At 44.1% G+C, this 15,786-nt stretch overlaps 1 protein-coding gene across 2 annotated transcripts in view; it reads right to left on the reverse strand.

The window, feature by feature from the left end:
* LOC144791993 (prosaposin-like) overlaps nucleotides 1-15,786 on the reverse strand; it is a 128,295-nt gene that overhangs the window by 86,213 nt on the left and 26,296 nt on the right. For both annotated transcript variants that reach the window (XM_078666862.1, XM_078666861.1), the window contains exon 5: nucleotides 2,735-2,880. In XM_078666862.1, coding sequence (XP_078522988.1) covers nucleotides 2,735-2,880 — 146 coding nt within the window. The remainder of the gene's footprint in view (nucleotides 1-2,734; nucleotides 2,881-15,786) is intronic.

The following is a 15,786-nucleotide window of genomic DNA, read 5'->3' on the forward strand; positions in this document are numbered from 1 at the left end:
TAATTGGTATTTATAAATAATTCATTATTAAATATTTTGTAATTGGTAATGAATTTTTTATTGGTATTGATAATTAATTTATTTGTATTTATATATTAAACCATTACTTTCCCTACTGTTGCACTCACTGGAGTGGGAATAGTAATTTTTACCCCTACGCTATCCAACACTTTCCCTACTGTTGCACTCTCTGGAGTGGGAATAGTAATTTTTACCCCTACGCTATCCAACACTTTCCCTACTGTTGCACTCACTGTATTAGGGATCGTAATTTTTACCCTCCTCCTATCCAAAGTGTTCCCTACAGTTGCACTCTCTGGAGTGGGAATAGTAATTTTTACCCCCACGCTATCTAACACTTTCCCTACTGTTGCACTCACTGGAGTGGGGATAGTAATTTTAACCCCTACGCTATCAAACACTTTCCCTACTGTTGCACTCACTGCAGTGGGAATAGTATTCTTTATCCTCCCGCTATCCAACGCTTTCCCTACTGATGCACTCACGGGAGTGGGAATAGTAATTTATTTTTATTTATATATTAAACCATTACTTTCCCTACTGTTGCACTCACTGGAGTGGGAATAGTAATTTTTACCCCTACGCTATCCAACACTTTCCCTACTGTTGCACTCACTGTATTGGGGATCGTAATTTTTACCCTCCTCCTATCCAAAGTGTTCCCTACAGTTGCACTCTCTGGAGTGGTAATAGTAATTTTTACCCCCACGCTATCTAACACTTTCCCTACTGTTGCACTCACTGGAATGGGGATAGTAATTTTAACCCCTAAGCTATCCAACACTTTCCCTACTGTTGCACTCACTGGAGAGGGAATAGTAATGTTTACCCTCCTCCTATCCAAAGCGTTCCCTAAAGTTGCACTCACTGGAGTGGGAATAGTAATTTTTACCCTCCCGCTATCCAATGCTTTCCCTACCGATGCACTCACGGGAGTGGAAATAGTAATTTTCACCCTCCCACTATCCAACGCTTTCCCTACTGATGCACTCACTGGAGTGGGAGTATTAATTTTAACCCCTACGCTATCCAACACTTTCCCTACAGTTGTACTCACTGGAGTGGGATTAGTAATTTTTACCCGTACGCTATCCAACACTTTCGCTATTGTTGCACTCATTGGAGTGGGAATAGTCATTTTTACCCCTACACTATCCAACACTTTCCCTACTGTTGCACTCACTGGAGTGGGAATAGTAATATTTACCCTCCCACTATCCAAAGCTTTTCCTACTGTTGCACTGACTGGAGTAGGAATAGTAAATTTTACCCTCCCGCTAACCTATGCTAACATTATTTAATATTTTTTAATATTATTAAGTTAATATATATGTATTTAAAAATAAAAAAGCATGTTTATTAATTTTTTTATTACATTAATTATTTATTAATTTTAAGGTTATTTAAGTATTTTTAAGTATGTTTTACTTAATTATATTCATTATTTGATCATTTTACATTACTTTTAAGACATTTAAAACATTCGATATTTTTACAAACTATATTATTTACGATATTTTGGATTCGATATTTTTGTACTTACCTGTTTGTAGATAGGATTTCGATATTCTGGCTTTCTATATTTTGTCATCAATACTTTGCCAGGTCGATATTTTGCTCCTCGATATTTTGTCAGTGATCCAACCCCAACAGCTTTCTGAGGTATGCAAGGATACTTGAGGGACTTGTTATAGGAATAGGTATATCATTTTAATAACCATTCAGCCAATGCAATAACCACAAACCTGATGATATATATGTAAATATTAGGTAGGGACTAGACTGCTCGAATGAAGAGAGCAGGAGTGTTCAATGTTTGAAGTATTTCTCATATTCATCTTGTTTCGTAACATGACTACTGAGATTATCATGATAATTACAGCCATTCTGATACATAAACTTTTTGTACGAATTGTGCATAATAAATAACCTTTTAAGTGAAATCTCAACAACTGTGCATTTCTACTGTCTCCAGGTGCCAGAATGGGGATCCATATCTATATACAATGCTTCCCTGTAGGTAAGAGTTACTCTCAGGGCTGTCTCACTCCTAACATTTCTTATCTATATGAGAGTAACTTGTGGAGAGACACCTATCCATTCTCCTATTCTCTGAAAAGCATATTCTGTGTCTCATTCCTCCCTTGAGAAGTGGGGTTTGCAACAGATTTGCTTGTATAGTTGGTCCATTTTCATCCTCATGCACTTGCATCACTGTAGGAGTTCAAGAACATTCACACAAGTGTTGAGGATTCTGCCTCATTGAGTTGTGTGGATGTGGTTAATGTGCTGATTTTAAGCATATAGTTTTGTTATGTGTGTTGTAATCATCCGTGTTTAGAATGGTTCTCTGCCGCCAATTCCCCTACTGCTAACAAGAGGAGTGTGTTGCGCTTATGATTGTGATGGTGCTTCCTAAACTGGATGAAGTTTGCTTTGCCAGTGTCATATTCCATTTGCTCGAAGGCTCAGCCACTGTGACCATGGTTTCCTACAGCGCTATAAGGTAAGCCAGCATGATGGGAGGATCACTAGTGTGTATCATTATTTTGTATTAATTAAAATATTCTGATATATAGCTAAAGCCTTCTCTAGGCCGGACCTAAAGATTAGAAAAGATGATCCCTGTTCCATTGTTCTGCATCCTTTTAAAGTCAACCCAAGTACCAACAGAATTTTTTTCAAGGAGAAAATCTTTTTTTGAAACTCTTACCTCGGCAGGAGCATTCTGCCAGAGCTCCATGCAGAAATCTTCTTTCATGCATAATGAGGCTGTCTCATCACTCTGGCACCAGTATTGAGGGCCTTGTTGACATAGTTTAGGGATCTCCAGATGACCTTGCTCCACACCTGTCCCCGCTGCACCAAAGCACAGACAAGAAGGGTACTAAGTGATCCACAAATGTGGTTTGGAAATAAACAGGTAAATAATAAAACCATACTCAAATTTCATTTGCCCCGGAAAAGAAAGCCCAGTAAGCCCTGTTAGGGTTCTAAACAACATGTTGACTTATTAAATATGATTACATCTTACATTTGATCTGTGAGGATACTCCAAGAGACCTAATAGTTGGGCCTCTTCTGCATAGTTCTCACCAAACTTTTCAAGGAAAAAAAATGTCAATTTCCGAATGTATCGAAGAAGTTTTGTGATGATGGTCAAAAAGGGATCAATCTTTAATGAGATCCAAAAATGTAGTTTCCTATTCAACATGTTTTGGCTCACAATTTATAGAACACATGCTCACCTTTAGCTTACCAGATTTACCATCTGGCCAGTTTACTCGAATATGAGTACATTTCTGTTTTAGTTTTTTTATGACATACATGCTGTAGGGATGAATGCCTCCAATTGACCTGTGCCTCAGTGCTAATTTTGCATTTTTTCTTTTGCCTATGAAGGTTCCTATGTCTTTTTGCTTTTTGTCAACAGTCCCTTAAGCATTGGGACTCCCTGATATGCAATTAGCATTCCTAAACAACACACATTTAGTTCACTTTCAGTCAGGAGATTCTCCATTGGTCTCCCCGTCTTGCAGTCTCAAGGACCAAGGGCCAGTTTACTAGTTTGATGGTCCTACAGTGGATGGTGCAAGGCGCCGTCCACTGTAGGACCGCCAAAGCCGTGGTGTGACTGCTTGCAAGATTAGGAGTTAAATCATGGTCTGGCAGTGGTGCAAATAGATACTTCGCCAATTATAGCAGCTATGCCAGGGGAACAGCCATTCTCATCCACAAAAGGGTCCCCTGTAGTCTTGGTGCTGTTGTGCGGGATGCCGAGGGTAGATACATCATTGTCACGGAATCTCTGGTGGGTTATAGCGCTGCCCTGGTGTGTGTGTATGCCCCGAACATGGACCCCCCCCCCCCGATTTATTTCACAATTTGAACACCCAGCTGGTGAAGTTGGAGCCACAGTTACTATTAGTGCGAGGGGACTTTAACTTGCTACGTAACCCCAGGCTGGACAGCACTTCCGTGTCTCCTGACACTAAACCACGGTCACATCCCGCCCTCTTAGAACTCTGTGAACAGTTTTCGCTTTTAGATATTTGGCGTGAGCACAATCCCACCCTTACAGATTACACACATTATTCTGGCCAGCATAACACCTGGACTAGAATTGATTTTTGGCTACTTTTCCCTGACGTTGCAGGCTGGTTTCGCACGCTTGAGACTCTCCCTCTGACATATTCTGACCACTCCCCAGTAGTGCTCTACTTGAAAGTCCCTCATCTCAAGGGATTTGAAAAGCAATGGCACTTCCTGAGCCGCGCTCCACACAACAACCTTTTTAAGGCGTAAATACACAAAGCCATTGAGGGCTACTTTGCTATTAACACTGACTGAGTGGACTCCTGGGCTAACCAATGGGTAGGTTTTAAGGCAGTCATCAGGGGTATTTGTATTGTCAAACATATTGGGGTACTCAAGGATCTCCGTAACATGTTACTGCGTATTGAGCGTGACCTTGCGGCGCTAGATGATGCCTCTCTGCATTCATCAAATTCTGCTGCGGAGGGACAGCGCTTGCCCCTCCTGACTGAATATAGGGATACTGCAGACCGGGTGGTACTGTACTTGGGCAAATACCAGACAGCCCGGCGATACGTAGAGGGTGAACGGCTTGGCAGGGTGCTGGCGCAGATGCTGTGTCCACCGTATAGCAAGCCATACAACACTGAGATACGCTCTGCTACTAACCAAGCCCTCACCACCACATCAGAAATTCGAGATGAATTTCTGGACGATTAGACTGCACTATACACCACTAAAATAGGGAGTGGCCACACAGCACCCGAAGACTACCTGTCTGAGATCGCACTAGTGTACCTTGAAAAACACATGCAAGATTTTTTAGCTGAACCTATTTCTGTAGCGGACGTACTTGGACCACTGACACCCTTCGTGGCTCCACAGCTCCTGGGTGAGATGGCTTCATGTTTGACTTTTTTAAGGAATACAAGACCTGCTTGCACCGCAGCTGATCGAGGTATACGCAGAGGCCTTAGAGAAACAAGTGCTTCTCCCCACACTTCGCAAGGCAGTTATTATCCTGCTCCCCAAACCTGGCAAAGATACATCTCTGTGCGGATCATACAGACCTCTGTCCCTTCTAAATTTAGACTATAAAATCTTAGCCAAGGCTATCGCTAATCGCCTGTCTCAATTAATGGAGTGTATAATATCTCCAGCCCAATCTGGCTTCGTACCCCATCGGTCCACCTTGTTTAATCTCAGAACATTATTTGAAGACCTTCACAGGATTGATCCAGAAGTCCTTGCTGCTGCAATCCTTCTAGATGTGGAGAAGGCCTTCGACTCCTTGGAGTGGCTATTTTTTATTTCAGTCATGTGCCGTATGGACATGCCTATGGCATTTATTGCTACCACTCCCATATTATACAGCAAACCCACTGCAAGACTCCGCTTGAACAGCACACTCTCCCGACCCTTCAAGCTTCCCCTGTCCCCTCTCTTGTTCATCCTGGTTATGGATCCGTTGATACGCCACTTTCAGGAGTGATATCTGCAGCGGAGGTTACAATATAACACTGGTCCTCTCCTGGTTTCGCTCTACGCGGATGACATAATCCTATATGTCTGGGAACCCCAGGTAAATTTAGAACCTCTCATTAGAGAGATACTCAGATTTGGACATTTCTCTGGACTAGGCATGAATTGGCACGTCAGTAATTTTTCCTTTAACTTCGAGCACAAAGCCATGGGAGTGCGAATATCCTCTTGAATGGTGCACGGACTCGGTCAAATACCTGGGTATCCACATCCATCTAGACAATACACAAATCATTCGCTTAAACTATGAGCAGGACATCAGCACACTTGAGACACGGGTGGAAAGATGGCTGCGATTGCCCTTGTTGATAGCGGGCTGAGTGGCAATTCTAAAGATGGTGGTACTTCTCAAATTCTTATACCTATTTATTAATATCCCCAAACCCCTCACTAATGGGTTTTTTCGGACATTGCGCACACACCTTAGGCGATTGGTCTGGGATGGGAAACAGCCACATGTTTGGTGGCCTGTGCTCACACTGCCATAAGACAGAGGAGGGTGCGGCGCACTGGAACTACAATTATACTACGCGGTGGCCCAATGCTGCTGTGCCCATGCATCGTTTCATCCTGATGCCAGGATACAGTTTCTTAGGCCTGAAGCTAACTTAGTTCTGCCGGAGCAGTTATCCACTGTCCTGCCAGAGGACATCCCTAGGGACCCCTATGACATACACACACAGTGCGCATCTAATTTCTAAATTGTACAAAGCATGTGCTAACATAAGGCCCGTAAGTGACAACAAAGTCTGCAATTACTTGGAAATAGACTTGGGCGCCCAATAACCGATGATCAGTGGGCTAAGTGTGCAGTCACAAAAGAAGTCTCACTCAACAGTAAGCACAAACGTCTTCATTTAAAATGTTTACGCTGCGTTTACTTCTCCCAGGCTAAAGCGCACAGGATAGATCCATCCAGACAACAAACTTGCCAGAAATGCGCTGCACCTCATGCTGACTTGGTTCATCTAGCACGGACATGTCCTCCGCTACAGTCCTACTGGGAACGCATTCACTACACTCTAGGCAAAATGATTAACTTGCCCCTCATTCCAACTCAGGAAGTGGCCCTATTGGGATACACGGTAAACTTCCCCAGGGAGGTCAGACGGTTCGCATCACTGGGTCTTCTACTGGCAAAAAGAGAGGTTGCAATACATTGGGGAAGAAAAATCACAGTACAGAGTTGGCTGAACAGTTTAGCCTATTGTAATGTAAATAGCGGTATCTATGCCGGCATCATGCCCAGTTCCACCCATTCTAAAGACAAATGGGGCCCATATCGTTCCTAAGTGGAGGATCTATGGCGGGTCTCCAATCTCAATGGAAAATGGTATTGTTCCGGAGGGAGTGGGATAACAAATGTCAATAGTTTGGGCTATCTTAGTAACAGTTAACACTCAACAGAAATGGCATGTCCCGAACGGCCAGTCCTTGCTGTTTACTATGTTGGGATACTTACGGCGCCGGGGAACAACGATGGTTGGAGGCAGGGGATGGCCTTTGGAATGACCACGTTATTGCATTACTTTATTATTCGTACCAGCCTTGTCAGGCATAGTACCTATTGCAGTTCTAAATTGTAAATGTTTTCTTATGCGACAGTGACATTGTAATCACTAGTGAACAGATTTGCATGTATGTATCTTTTAAAATTATGTAAACTGGAAAATAACAATTCAAAAATAAATCATGGTCTGGCAAGCGGTCCAGCGGCGGTCTGATGGCGGCTGTCTGCTAGGCTCATAGAAAAGCCTATCATGCAGACTGATACCGACTGCAGCTTCCTGCACGGTGTGGCATATGTGCCAAACCGTGCAGAAAGGGAGGGCGCAAATCCAGGGAGGGCTACATGTGGCTACAGCACTGCCAGCATTTTCCTGCTGGTGAAAGACAGCCGGCCGAGGAATCCTCGATCCCAGTAATGCTAGTGGTCTTGTTGCGATCCGACAGCTGCAGTTGTAATACTGCGGCTGGTCCTGCAGTGTGGCGGTCATTAGACCGCCACCATGGGTAGGCAGGCTAATGGACCACTGTTCACATAATCTGACCCACAGTTTCTCTTTGACCTAGTCTGTGGAAGACCTGGCTCGAGGCTTAGGAAAAACAAGGTCCCTTATGTTTATTTAGATTAAGAGTATATGTTTTGCAATACTAATTGTGATTGTCTCAATGTGTGTGTATGGCCCATGCTTTGCAAATGCTATGATTCCACCCATCACTGAGGTTGCCTGTATTTATTCGCAAACAAGAATATTCCACCATTTCTTTTTCGAAATCATCCCCTTACCAGCCTCAAAATGTTGGCATGTATGGAGAATGCCGAGACTAGCACTCACTAACCCGCCTGCCCAGCTCCACCAAGATGGTGACATAGAGTGAACTGTGGGACTGTGGAGGGACCAATGATGCCATCATGGTGAACTACTAATGAAGAGTGTGTGAATGCAAACTGCAGTGCAATGCGGACCATGTGTGTGAGAATCCTTGGGGGTCTACATTTACAGCCACTACACCATTTCTGCCTTGTAGGATTCAAAACTGTATGTTTGAGACCTCCTCTCGTACAAGGACCACAACCAAGAAAGCATGTGTTTTTCCAGAACTGAACAAGCAGCCAAAATACCCCCTCTGTTAATGGAACAAGCGCCAGAGATGCCACGTGGTATAGACGGTGCTCCGCAAGCCCAGCACTCATCTCCAACTCACAAGCTGAACTATGAGCCTGCCTCTATCAAGCTGAGTGAAAACAAGCCTGCAAGCGGGAGTGAGACACCTTCCAATGCCCTGCGACTCATTATGACCTTAAAGTTGGAAGGATGCTGGGGAAACTGACTTGGTCTGTCGATTTCTGGAAAACTCTCCCGGTCTCCATGATAAGACAAATCTCTGTAGCTAAAATGGTGTTCTTGCCACGCTGCCTATACCTACTACAGAATGTAATGTGCCGGGCCCTACCTTCCACATTAGCGCAGTCGGATAAGATGCTGGAGACATTGGTGTGGGTGAGTAGACGGAGCCGGGTACAAATGGGCACACTGAAGCTTCCTTGGAAGGACGGGGGCCTAGGGCTACCAGATCTCCTCTTATACTATGCAGCTACACAACTACAATATGTGGCGCAATGCCTCGATCAGGACCCGATTTAGGAAAAAACTCTGCTGCCGGGCACACATGACCCGCATACCCTACTGGAAATGCTCATGATGGGGAAAAAATTTTCGAACTCCTCAGATAATTACTGCAACAGGAAGCTGTGTGTGGCATAGAGTGATGGCCATGATCCTGTGAAGATCATCTGACATATAAGCTCAATGCCGGATTAAACCCTTTCGATGCCCCTAGGCTGTCGAAATTTCGGGGCCCTCTCACAAATTATCTCCTAGTACCCAATGCACCAGGGGGCTCATTTATGAGGACGTGCGTCACTTTTATGCCGCTGGTGCGTCACTTTTTGTGACGCACCAGAGGCGTAAAAAATGTGCCTTGTTGCACCATATTTACAAAGAGACGCATCTAGGTAGATGCGTCAATTTGTAAACCCCTGCGCTACATAATACCTGTGCCAGGTATAATGTATGCAGGGGGGAGGCGTTCTTTTGCAAGAAAGGGTCATAGAAGTGACGCAGTGAAATCTATAAGTTTTCACAGTGCCACTTCTAGGACGCAAATGCGTCAATTTCTTACGCCTGCCTCACAGCAGGCGTAAGTCTGACGCAGGCCCTTTCATATGGGGCTTGCCCCATGTGAAAGGACAAATTGCTGGAGTTGCATCACTTTTGTGACACACTCCAGCAATGTGTCACTTTTGCGCCATACAGATACATCAGAAATACTGACATATCTGTAACTCCTTGCGACATGATGCGTTATACAGTAAATATGACGCATCAATCATGTTGCAAGGAGGGCACACTGAGAAGTGACGCATCGCTGCTTTCACGCAGCGATGCGTCACTTCTCATAAATAAGGCCCCAGATTTTTTTACAAACTGTCAGCTGCAGGAAGATGAGCATTTAAGAGACAAACTGTTATGTGAATCTGATGTCTCTGGTTTATGTACTTTAAGTTGTTTTGCGTACATTACATTAATACAGCATTTTCTCTATAGAGTCTTTAATGTAAATTTTCTTTTCTTTGAGTTGATTAATTTTTTTCTATCTTTTGGAAACAATATTTAAGAAAGTTTGATTTTAATTTTCTATCAAGATCAAACCAATATTATTTTAAACCATTGTCGTGGGGCCCCTGAAAGGAGTGGGGCCCATAAGCCGGTGCCTGCTTCACCATTTGGCCCCTATGGGCCCTGAGGCAGTTCTCCACCCTCCTGTAAGACATGTCCTTTGTGAGATGAAGGGAGGGAGGCTACATGAACAGAGTGAATCTCTATCTTAACAAGCGGTTCCTCTCCTTTGAGCAGGGTAAAAAGCGGTTTGGGGAGGGCTCGGGACAATTCCTGCATATAGTAGGCTGTCTTATACAGTGAGGCCTCTGGACCTCATTCCTGGAGGAGCCGCAGGATCATGCCGTGATGACACAGCTGGTGGGATTGGAAGGCTTCAGGAGACTCACTACACACCTCCTGGTGGCCCTGCTGGCAGATAAAGGGGGGATACAACATGTGCCAAGGACAGGGCCGGACTGGGAACTCAAAGCAGTCCTGGCAGTTTTGTTAGAGCAGCCCCTGGGGGAAGGGGGCGCAAACATGAAGCAACGCTGCTTTTGTTACTGGGTGGCCGATATTGCAGCGTGACTGCAAAACTGGCCCCCACTGCTGCAAAACCAGCCTCACCCTTCCAGCCTCCCGGGGAAACACCCGATGCCCACTGCGGCCAGTCCGACACCTGGATAGGTGACACGCAGATTGCCTGGATGATTTGCCAGGTACAGCGTGGCAGGGTATGTGTGCAAGTCCGGCACAACGGCTATTTCAAACTTATTCTGTTTAACTTTCTGCATCAAACCTATAACATCCCTAAGAATCTCCCTAAAATATTTCCCACAACTGTGGCCAAGTGCAGCCGGTGCGGCCAGCCTTTGGCAGACTTTTTACATATGACATGCTCCTTCACCCGGTTCATGGACTTTTAAAGAGAAGTAGTCACTCTACTATCTCATGTGGTTGGAGTTACCTGGATGGGAACGGTGAAACTTGGCATGCTGGGAGCACTCCTGCGGAGTAGCATACTGAAAATGCCAGCCCTGATGCTGACGCTTGGGTTGTTCTGGCGCGATGATGAATTGCCATCCAATGGAAGGTGTCTTGGGCGCCGGAGATCCAAGCTGGGAAGGGCGATTTTCTTCAATGGGTGAATGTAGATGAGCAGCACATCACACTTACCCATAGAGATGACAAGGTGGTTGGTTGAGGATTTAGTTTTCTGGGAGAGATGCTTGTAAAGTTAATGAACGATCTGACTCGCAGACCTACATAAATGCTGCAGCAAGAATGACTACACTGGTTGTAGATCAACCAACGATCAGCTGTATGGTGGGTTGGATTTCGGGTGGTGATGTTTTTTGGGCAAACATGACTACAACGAATTGTAAACCAGAAAACCATTAAGCCCCACCATTCCCCACAGTCCGTCTGAACAAGCAGTGATGCTCCCCTTCTTTTACCTGTGGCTGTGTGTAGCATCAGCGGCAGGATAAGGAGAGCCGCCATTGGCCCAGCCATTCTCCTCTCTTCTGACCAGGACAGGGTTCTTCTCTGGCTGTCTGAGTTGATCTGACAGTGGTGGTTTCAGATACCGAGGCTCAAGCCTCTTCACTCCATATTCTCTTTGAATTGTTTAGTCACAGTTCTGTCTTCTTGTTGATTTGTCACACATTGTCAGACGCAGAGGTGCAGATGCACAGCTTCTTATAGCTCAGCTCTGAGAGGGGCAGATCTTCCTTTCACCAATCGGTTCCTCTTCACACATTTTCATGCCTTTAGTACAGGAACTCTCAAAAGACTGTCCTCACCTTACTAAATTATTCCGCCATCATCTCTTTATAGGGCTAGCGGAGAAGTGTGGCTCACTGGTTAGAGGAGGCAGACCCGGACGCTGAGATCGGACCCGGGACCAGGGTTCAATTCCCGACGCGGCAGGGTCTTGAGCCCAAAATGTCCACGGACTCGGTAATTCTCGCTTCGGTGCCTACTCGAATCACAGGTCCACACTCTGCAACTCTGGGCAATAGCTTGCTTAATCTCCACTACGGCCCCCCGCGGCGGGATGCCTGGCTTTCACCTTGGGGATACCCAGTAGGGGCTATCTCACAGGGAAAAACCAGGACGGGTTCCCAATGCAAAGCGCTTTGAGACCTGGCGGTGATATTGCGCTATATAAAAACCCATCCATCCATCCATCCATCCATCCATCCATAGGGCTCAATCTGGCCACAGTACAGCTCAAGAGGTGAATGTACTTGCAGCAGAGCGAGAAGTGATATCTGCCTGTTCCTGACTGCTGTCCCTGTGATAACTCCAGAGCCTACAATTTGTTTAGTCATCCTATCACAGGATAAATAACAATAAGAAATCTCAAGGAGATAATGCAGCTGCTTTAACTATCCGTGAGTAATGTCCATGTCATATGTTCACAGGTTATGTGGAATGTGCCCAGTGCAGAGAGAATCACATGATGAATGCACCTGTCAGAGGTGGAATGGATATGTGTTTGTGAATTGTTGTGCAACTGCAATGTTGGTTGAGTGTTGCTGAGGTCATTGTGCTATCTGTAGAACACCAGCTTTGATCCTATAGAGCTATGTCAGTGTTTTAATGAGGCCCAGGCATAACCTTTTGTTCCAATCACTGAACTGGTGGCATTTGGCGACTCTACGTTACTCTTGTAACGCAGAGTTTTGGACGAATTCTGCTAATTGCCACATGGCCGAATTCTTTCTTGCACAAAGCTCTTCTGGCTAGTGTGAGTGAGATTTTGATATTCCGTAGCATGATTTTCGGTCACTAGGAGGAGTTCCCGTGAATTTCTAAGGTGGGTGGGTGCAAGCGGTCATGGTCAGAGAGCTGCTTTTTCAGAATATTTTCTACTTGGGCAGCACCAAAATCGACTCACATGACTGCACATTCCTGCACTCTGGGTCGTGCCCTTCGCACTGATTACAGATCGAGCTGCATGATGTGCCTATTTCAAAGGTTTAAAAGGCTGTTTTTTCAAAGTTCAGCTAGCAATGATCACTTATTGGAGTTATAATAGTCAGGCTTTGTTTACCTTTCTTGAATAAACGGTTAATAAATCAGTGTGTAACGGTGAGCGTCAGTGGATATAGGTGATTCTAAGGCTAAAGGTATTGAATGTTTAATTATGAGTTCTGTGCGTTTGCCACATAATTTGCCAAGTATGGAGAATTCACCAACATTTTGTATCCATCTCAAATTAGTTAAATAATACTGAGAGAGAATGTACCACATAATTTCCATGTTTTGCTACAAAGGTTTGATAACCTTGCTGTAAAATTTGATCCTCCATGCTGTATAATCCTACTAACTCTGGCACTGTTAAAGCTTCGCAGAGTGGTTTATTTATTTATTCAGTGTTTTCAACAGCGCGACCAAGGCCGAAAAAAAATTAGTGTCTGAGTGCTTTACAGTTAGATCACACTACATATTCAGATAAAATCCATTGCTTTTTATACACCTACTTCCGGGATTAAGAGTTTTAACCCTGTTGAATGTTCTATTAGTTACAGTAACACACACTTAATAGTATTAGACAACCTTAAAACAAATCACATAACCCTTATTTACAACCCAAAACCAATGGTGAGCATTACTAGGAATACACAATGGTGACATATTGTATGACAAGTACAGCAGAAGACCAGATCAACAATAGATTGGTCAAGGAACCTGACGCACGTCCTATGAATTGACCTTATACCGCTCCATTATTAAGGGAGGAATTAACTCATCAGAAAGGACTTAGTCTCCTTCTTGAATCGTGTTGCGTGGGTAATCCTTCTGATATTCGGCGATAGTGAGTTCCAAATCCTAGGTGCAGCTCCCGTGAACGTTCTATCATATGATCTCTTCTTCTGGAAGAAAACTGATTTCAATAAAAAAATCTCCTGCCCCTCTAGAGGATCTACTTTTATTTATTTATTTATTTTAGCTGTTTTATAGCGCGCTCAGTTACTACCAGAGTGTCCTGGTGCGTAAAGAGAAAAACAGGCAAGTGGCCAAAGGAAAAGGTAGAGATCTAAATTTTCTTTTTACTATTAGCAGTTTAATAAGCCGTTCTGAAAAGATAAGTTTTTAGTGCCTTCTTAAATAGTACAAAATTTTCAGTTAATCTCAGGGAGAGAGGGAGGGTATTCCAAGTCCTAGCTGCGGTGACAGCAAGTGATTGGCCTCCCAAACGAACTCGCTGAAATCGGGGTACTCTTAAAAAGTTACAGTCAGCTGAGCGCAATGCCCGAGTAGGGACATAGCGAGTAAATCTTTCCCTCAGATACTACCTCCAGATAATGTAATTTTCTGGGCCAGGTACTGAGGAGCTGAGTGGTGAATAGCCTTGTGTGTTATACATGCAATCTTTAGCTGTATTCTTGCCTCGAACGATGGTGAGGAGTAATATGATCACATTTTATGGCCCCTGATATAAGTCTTGCTGCTGCATGGAGACAAGCTTTAAGGGGAGCTGTTGAAATCTAAGGAAGACCAGATAAAGTTGAGCAACCGTACTCAAATCTAGAAATGACCAACACCTGGACTGCCGATTTCAGGTCCTCTGAGCCAATGAACGCATTCAACTTTCTAAGGTAGCTCATGGAAGCATGAAGTTTTTTCCACTGTATTGATTTGGGTATGCATGTTTAGCTTCTTATCCAGTGTAATTCCTAGAGATTTAGCTGACTCTACTATAATTGGGGAAACGTTTGGCACAGTAATCATCTTGGTCCATTCCTTAATCCTGGTGTCACTTTTGGGAGTGGAGATCAGAAGAAATTATGGGGCATATTAGCAAGGGAAGTATCGCCGCTTTAGCGGCACTTTTTGCCGCTAAAGCGGCGATATTTCTATCGCCCCATCAGCAAGCTGTCGCTAACAGCAGTTAGTGACAGCTTCCAGGTGATAGCAACCGGTTTGGGGCCCACTTTGCATGTCAGCGATATTTATCGCTAATGACATGCAAAGTGGGCGTACCCAAACTAGTAGCGACTGAAAGCAGTCTCTGACAGAGCTATCGCCTATTAGCAACGTAGGTGAAGTGATAACAAAAGTCACGCTAAGCGCAATTATCGCTAGAAATTAACACCTGCTTGAAACCTGATTTACCTTTATTCACTAATGGGAGGTGGATTATCAGGCTAAGCTCACCATGGCGTTAATGCGTGAATATCATTGGATTTCCAGCGATATTCAGGCATTTCACAGCTATCACTGGATATTTTATCACAGTGGAGATAAACGTTGCTAATAGCATGCTTTCTCAGCTAAAATATTCAGCGATAGGCAGCGATAAATATCGCAAGTCTTGCTAATATGCCCCTATGTTTTTTGTGGGTTAAGATTGAGAACAGTCTGAAGAGCTTAGTTCATTATGAGGATCTCTTCCTATGATGTAATCTTCATATACAGCTGAGTGTCGTCTTCATACATGTGGAAAGAAATGTTAGCGTGTTGTAGTACTTTTGTTAATGGCTCAATGTATAGATAGAAAAGGGAAGGTGATAGGGTTGATTCTTGAGGAACTCCAATTTCAATTGAGGCAGTCGGCGATAGCTTGTGGTTCACCAAGAATCTCTGAGATCTGTTCTCTAAGAAGGAATAGAACCAATTTAAGACTGTTCCTTATAGACCCATTCTGTTTTTCAGATGGTCTAAAAGTTTGGCATGATTCACAGTGTCAAAAGCAGATTATAGTTCTAAATGGACAAGGAGACAAGTTTCATTATGGTCAGGAGCGAGAAGAGCATCATCCATTATATGCTGAATAGCAGTTTCCCTACTGATCTGGTCGGAACCCCGATTGGCAATCGTTTAGTAACTTAAAGTCTACAATGTGTTGTCCCAATTGATGATGGGCACATTTTCAAGAACTTTGGCCAGTAAGTAAAAGTTTGTTACCAGCCGAACATTGTTAGGATCCAAAGGGTTCTCAGTGGGTTTTTTCAATAGAGGGATGACTTGGCCCGTTTTTAGACATTCTGGAACAGATCCTTGTACAACC

The sequence above is a fragment of the Lissotriton helveticus genome, chromosome 11 (genome assembly GCF_964261635.1).
Source record: "Lissotriton helveticus chromosome 11, aLisHel1.1, whole genome shotgun sequence".
NCBI classification, from domain to species: Eukaryota; Metazoa; Chordata; class Amphibia; order Caudata; family Salamandridae; genus Lissotriton; species Lissotriton helveticus.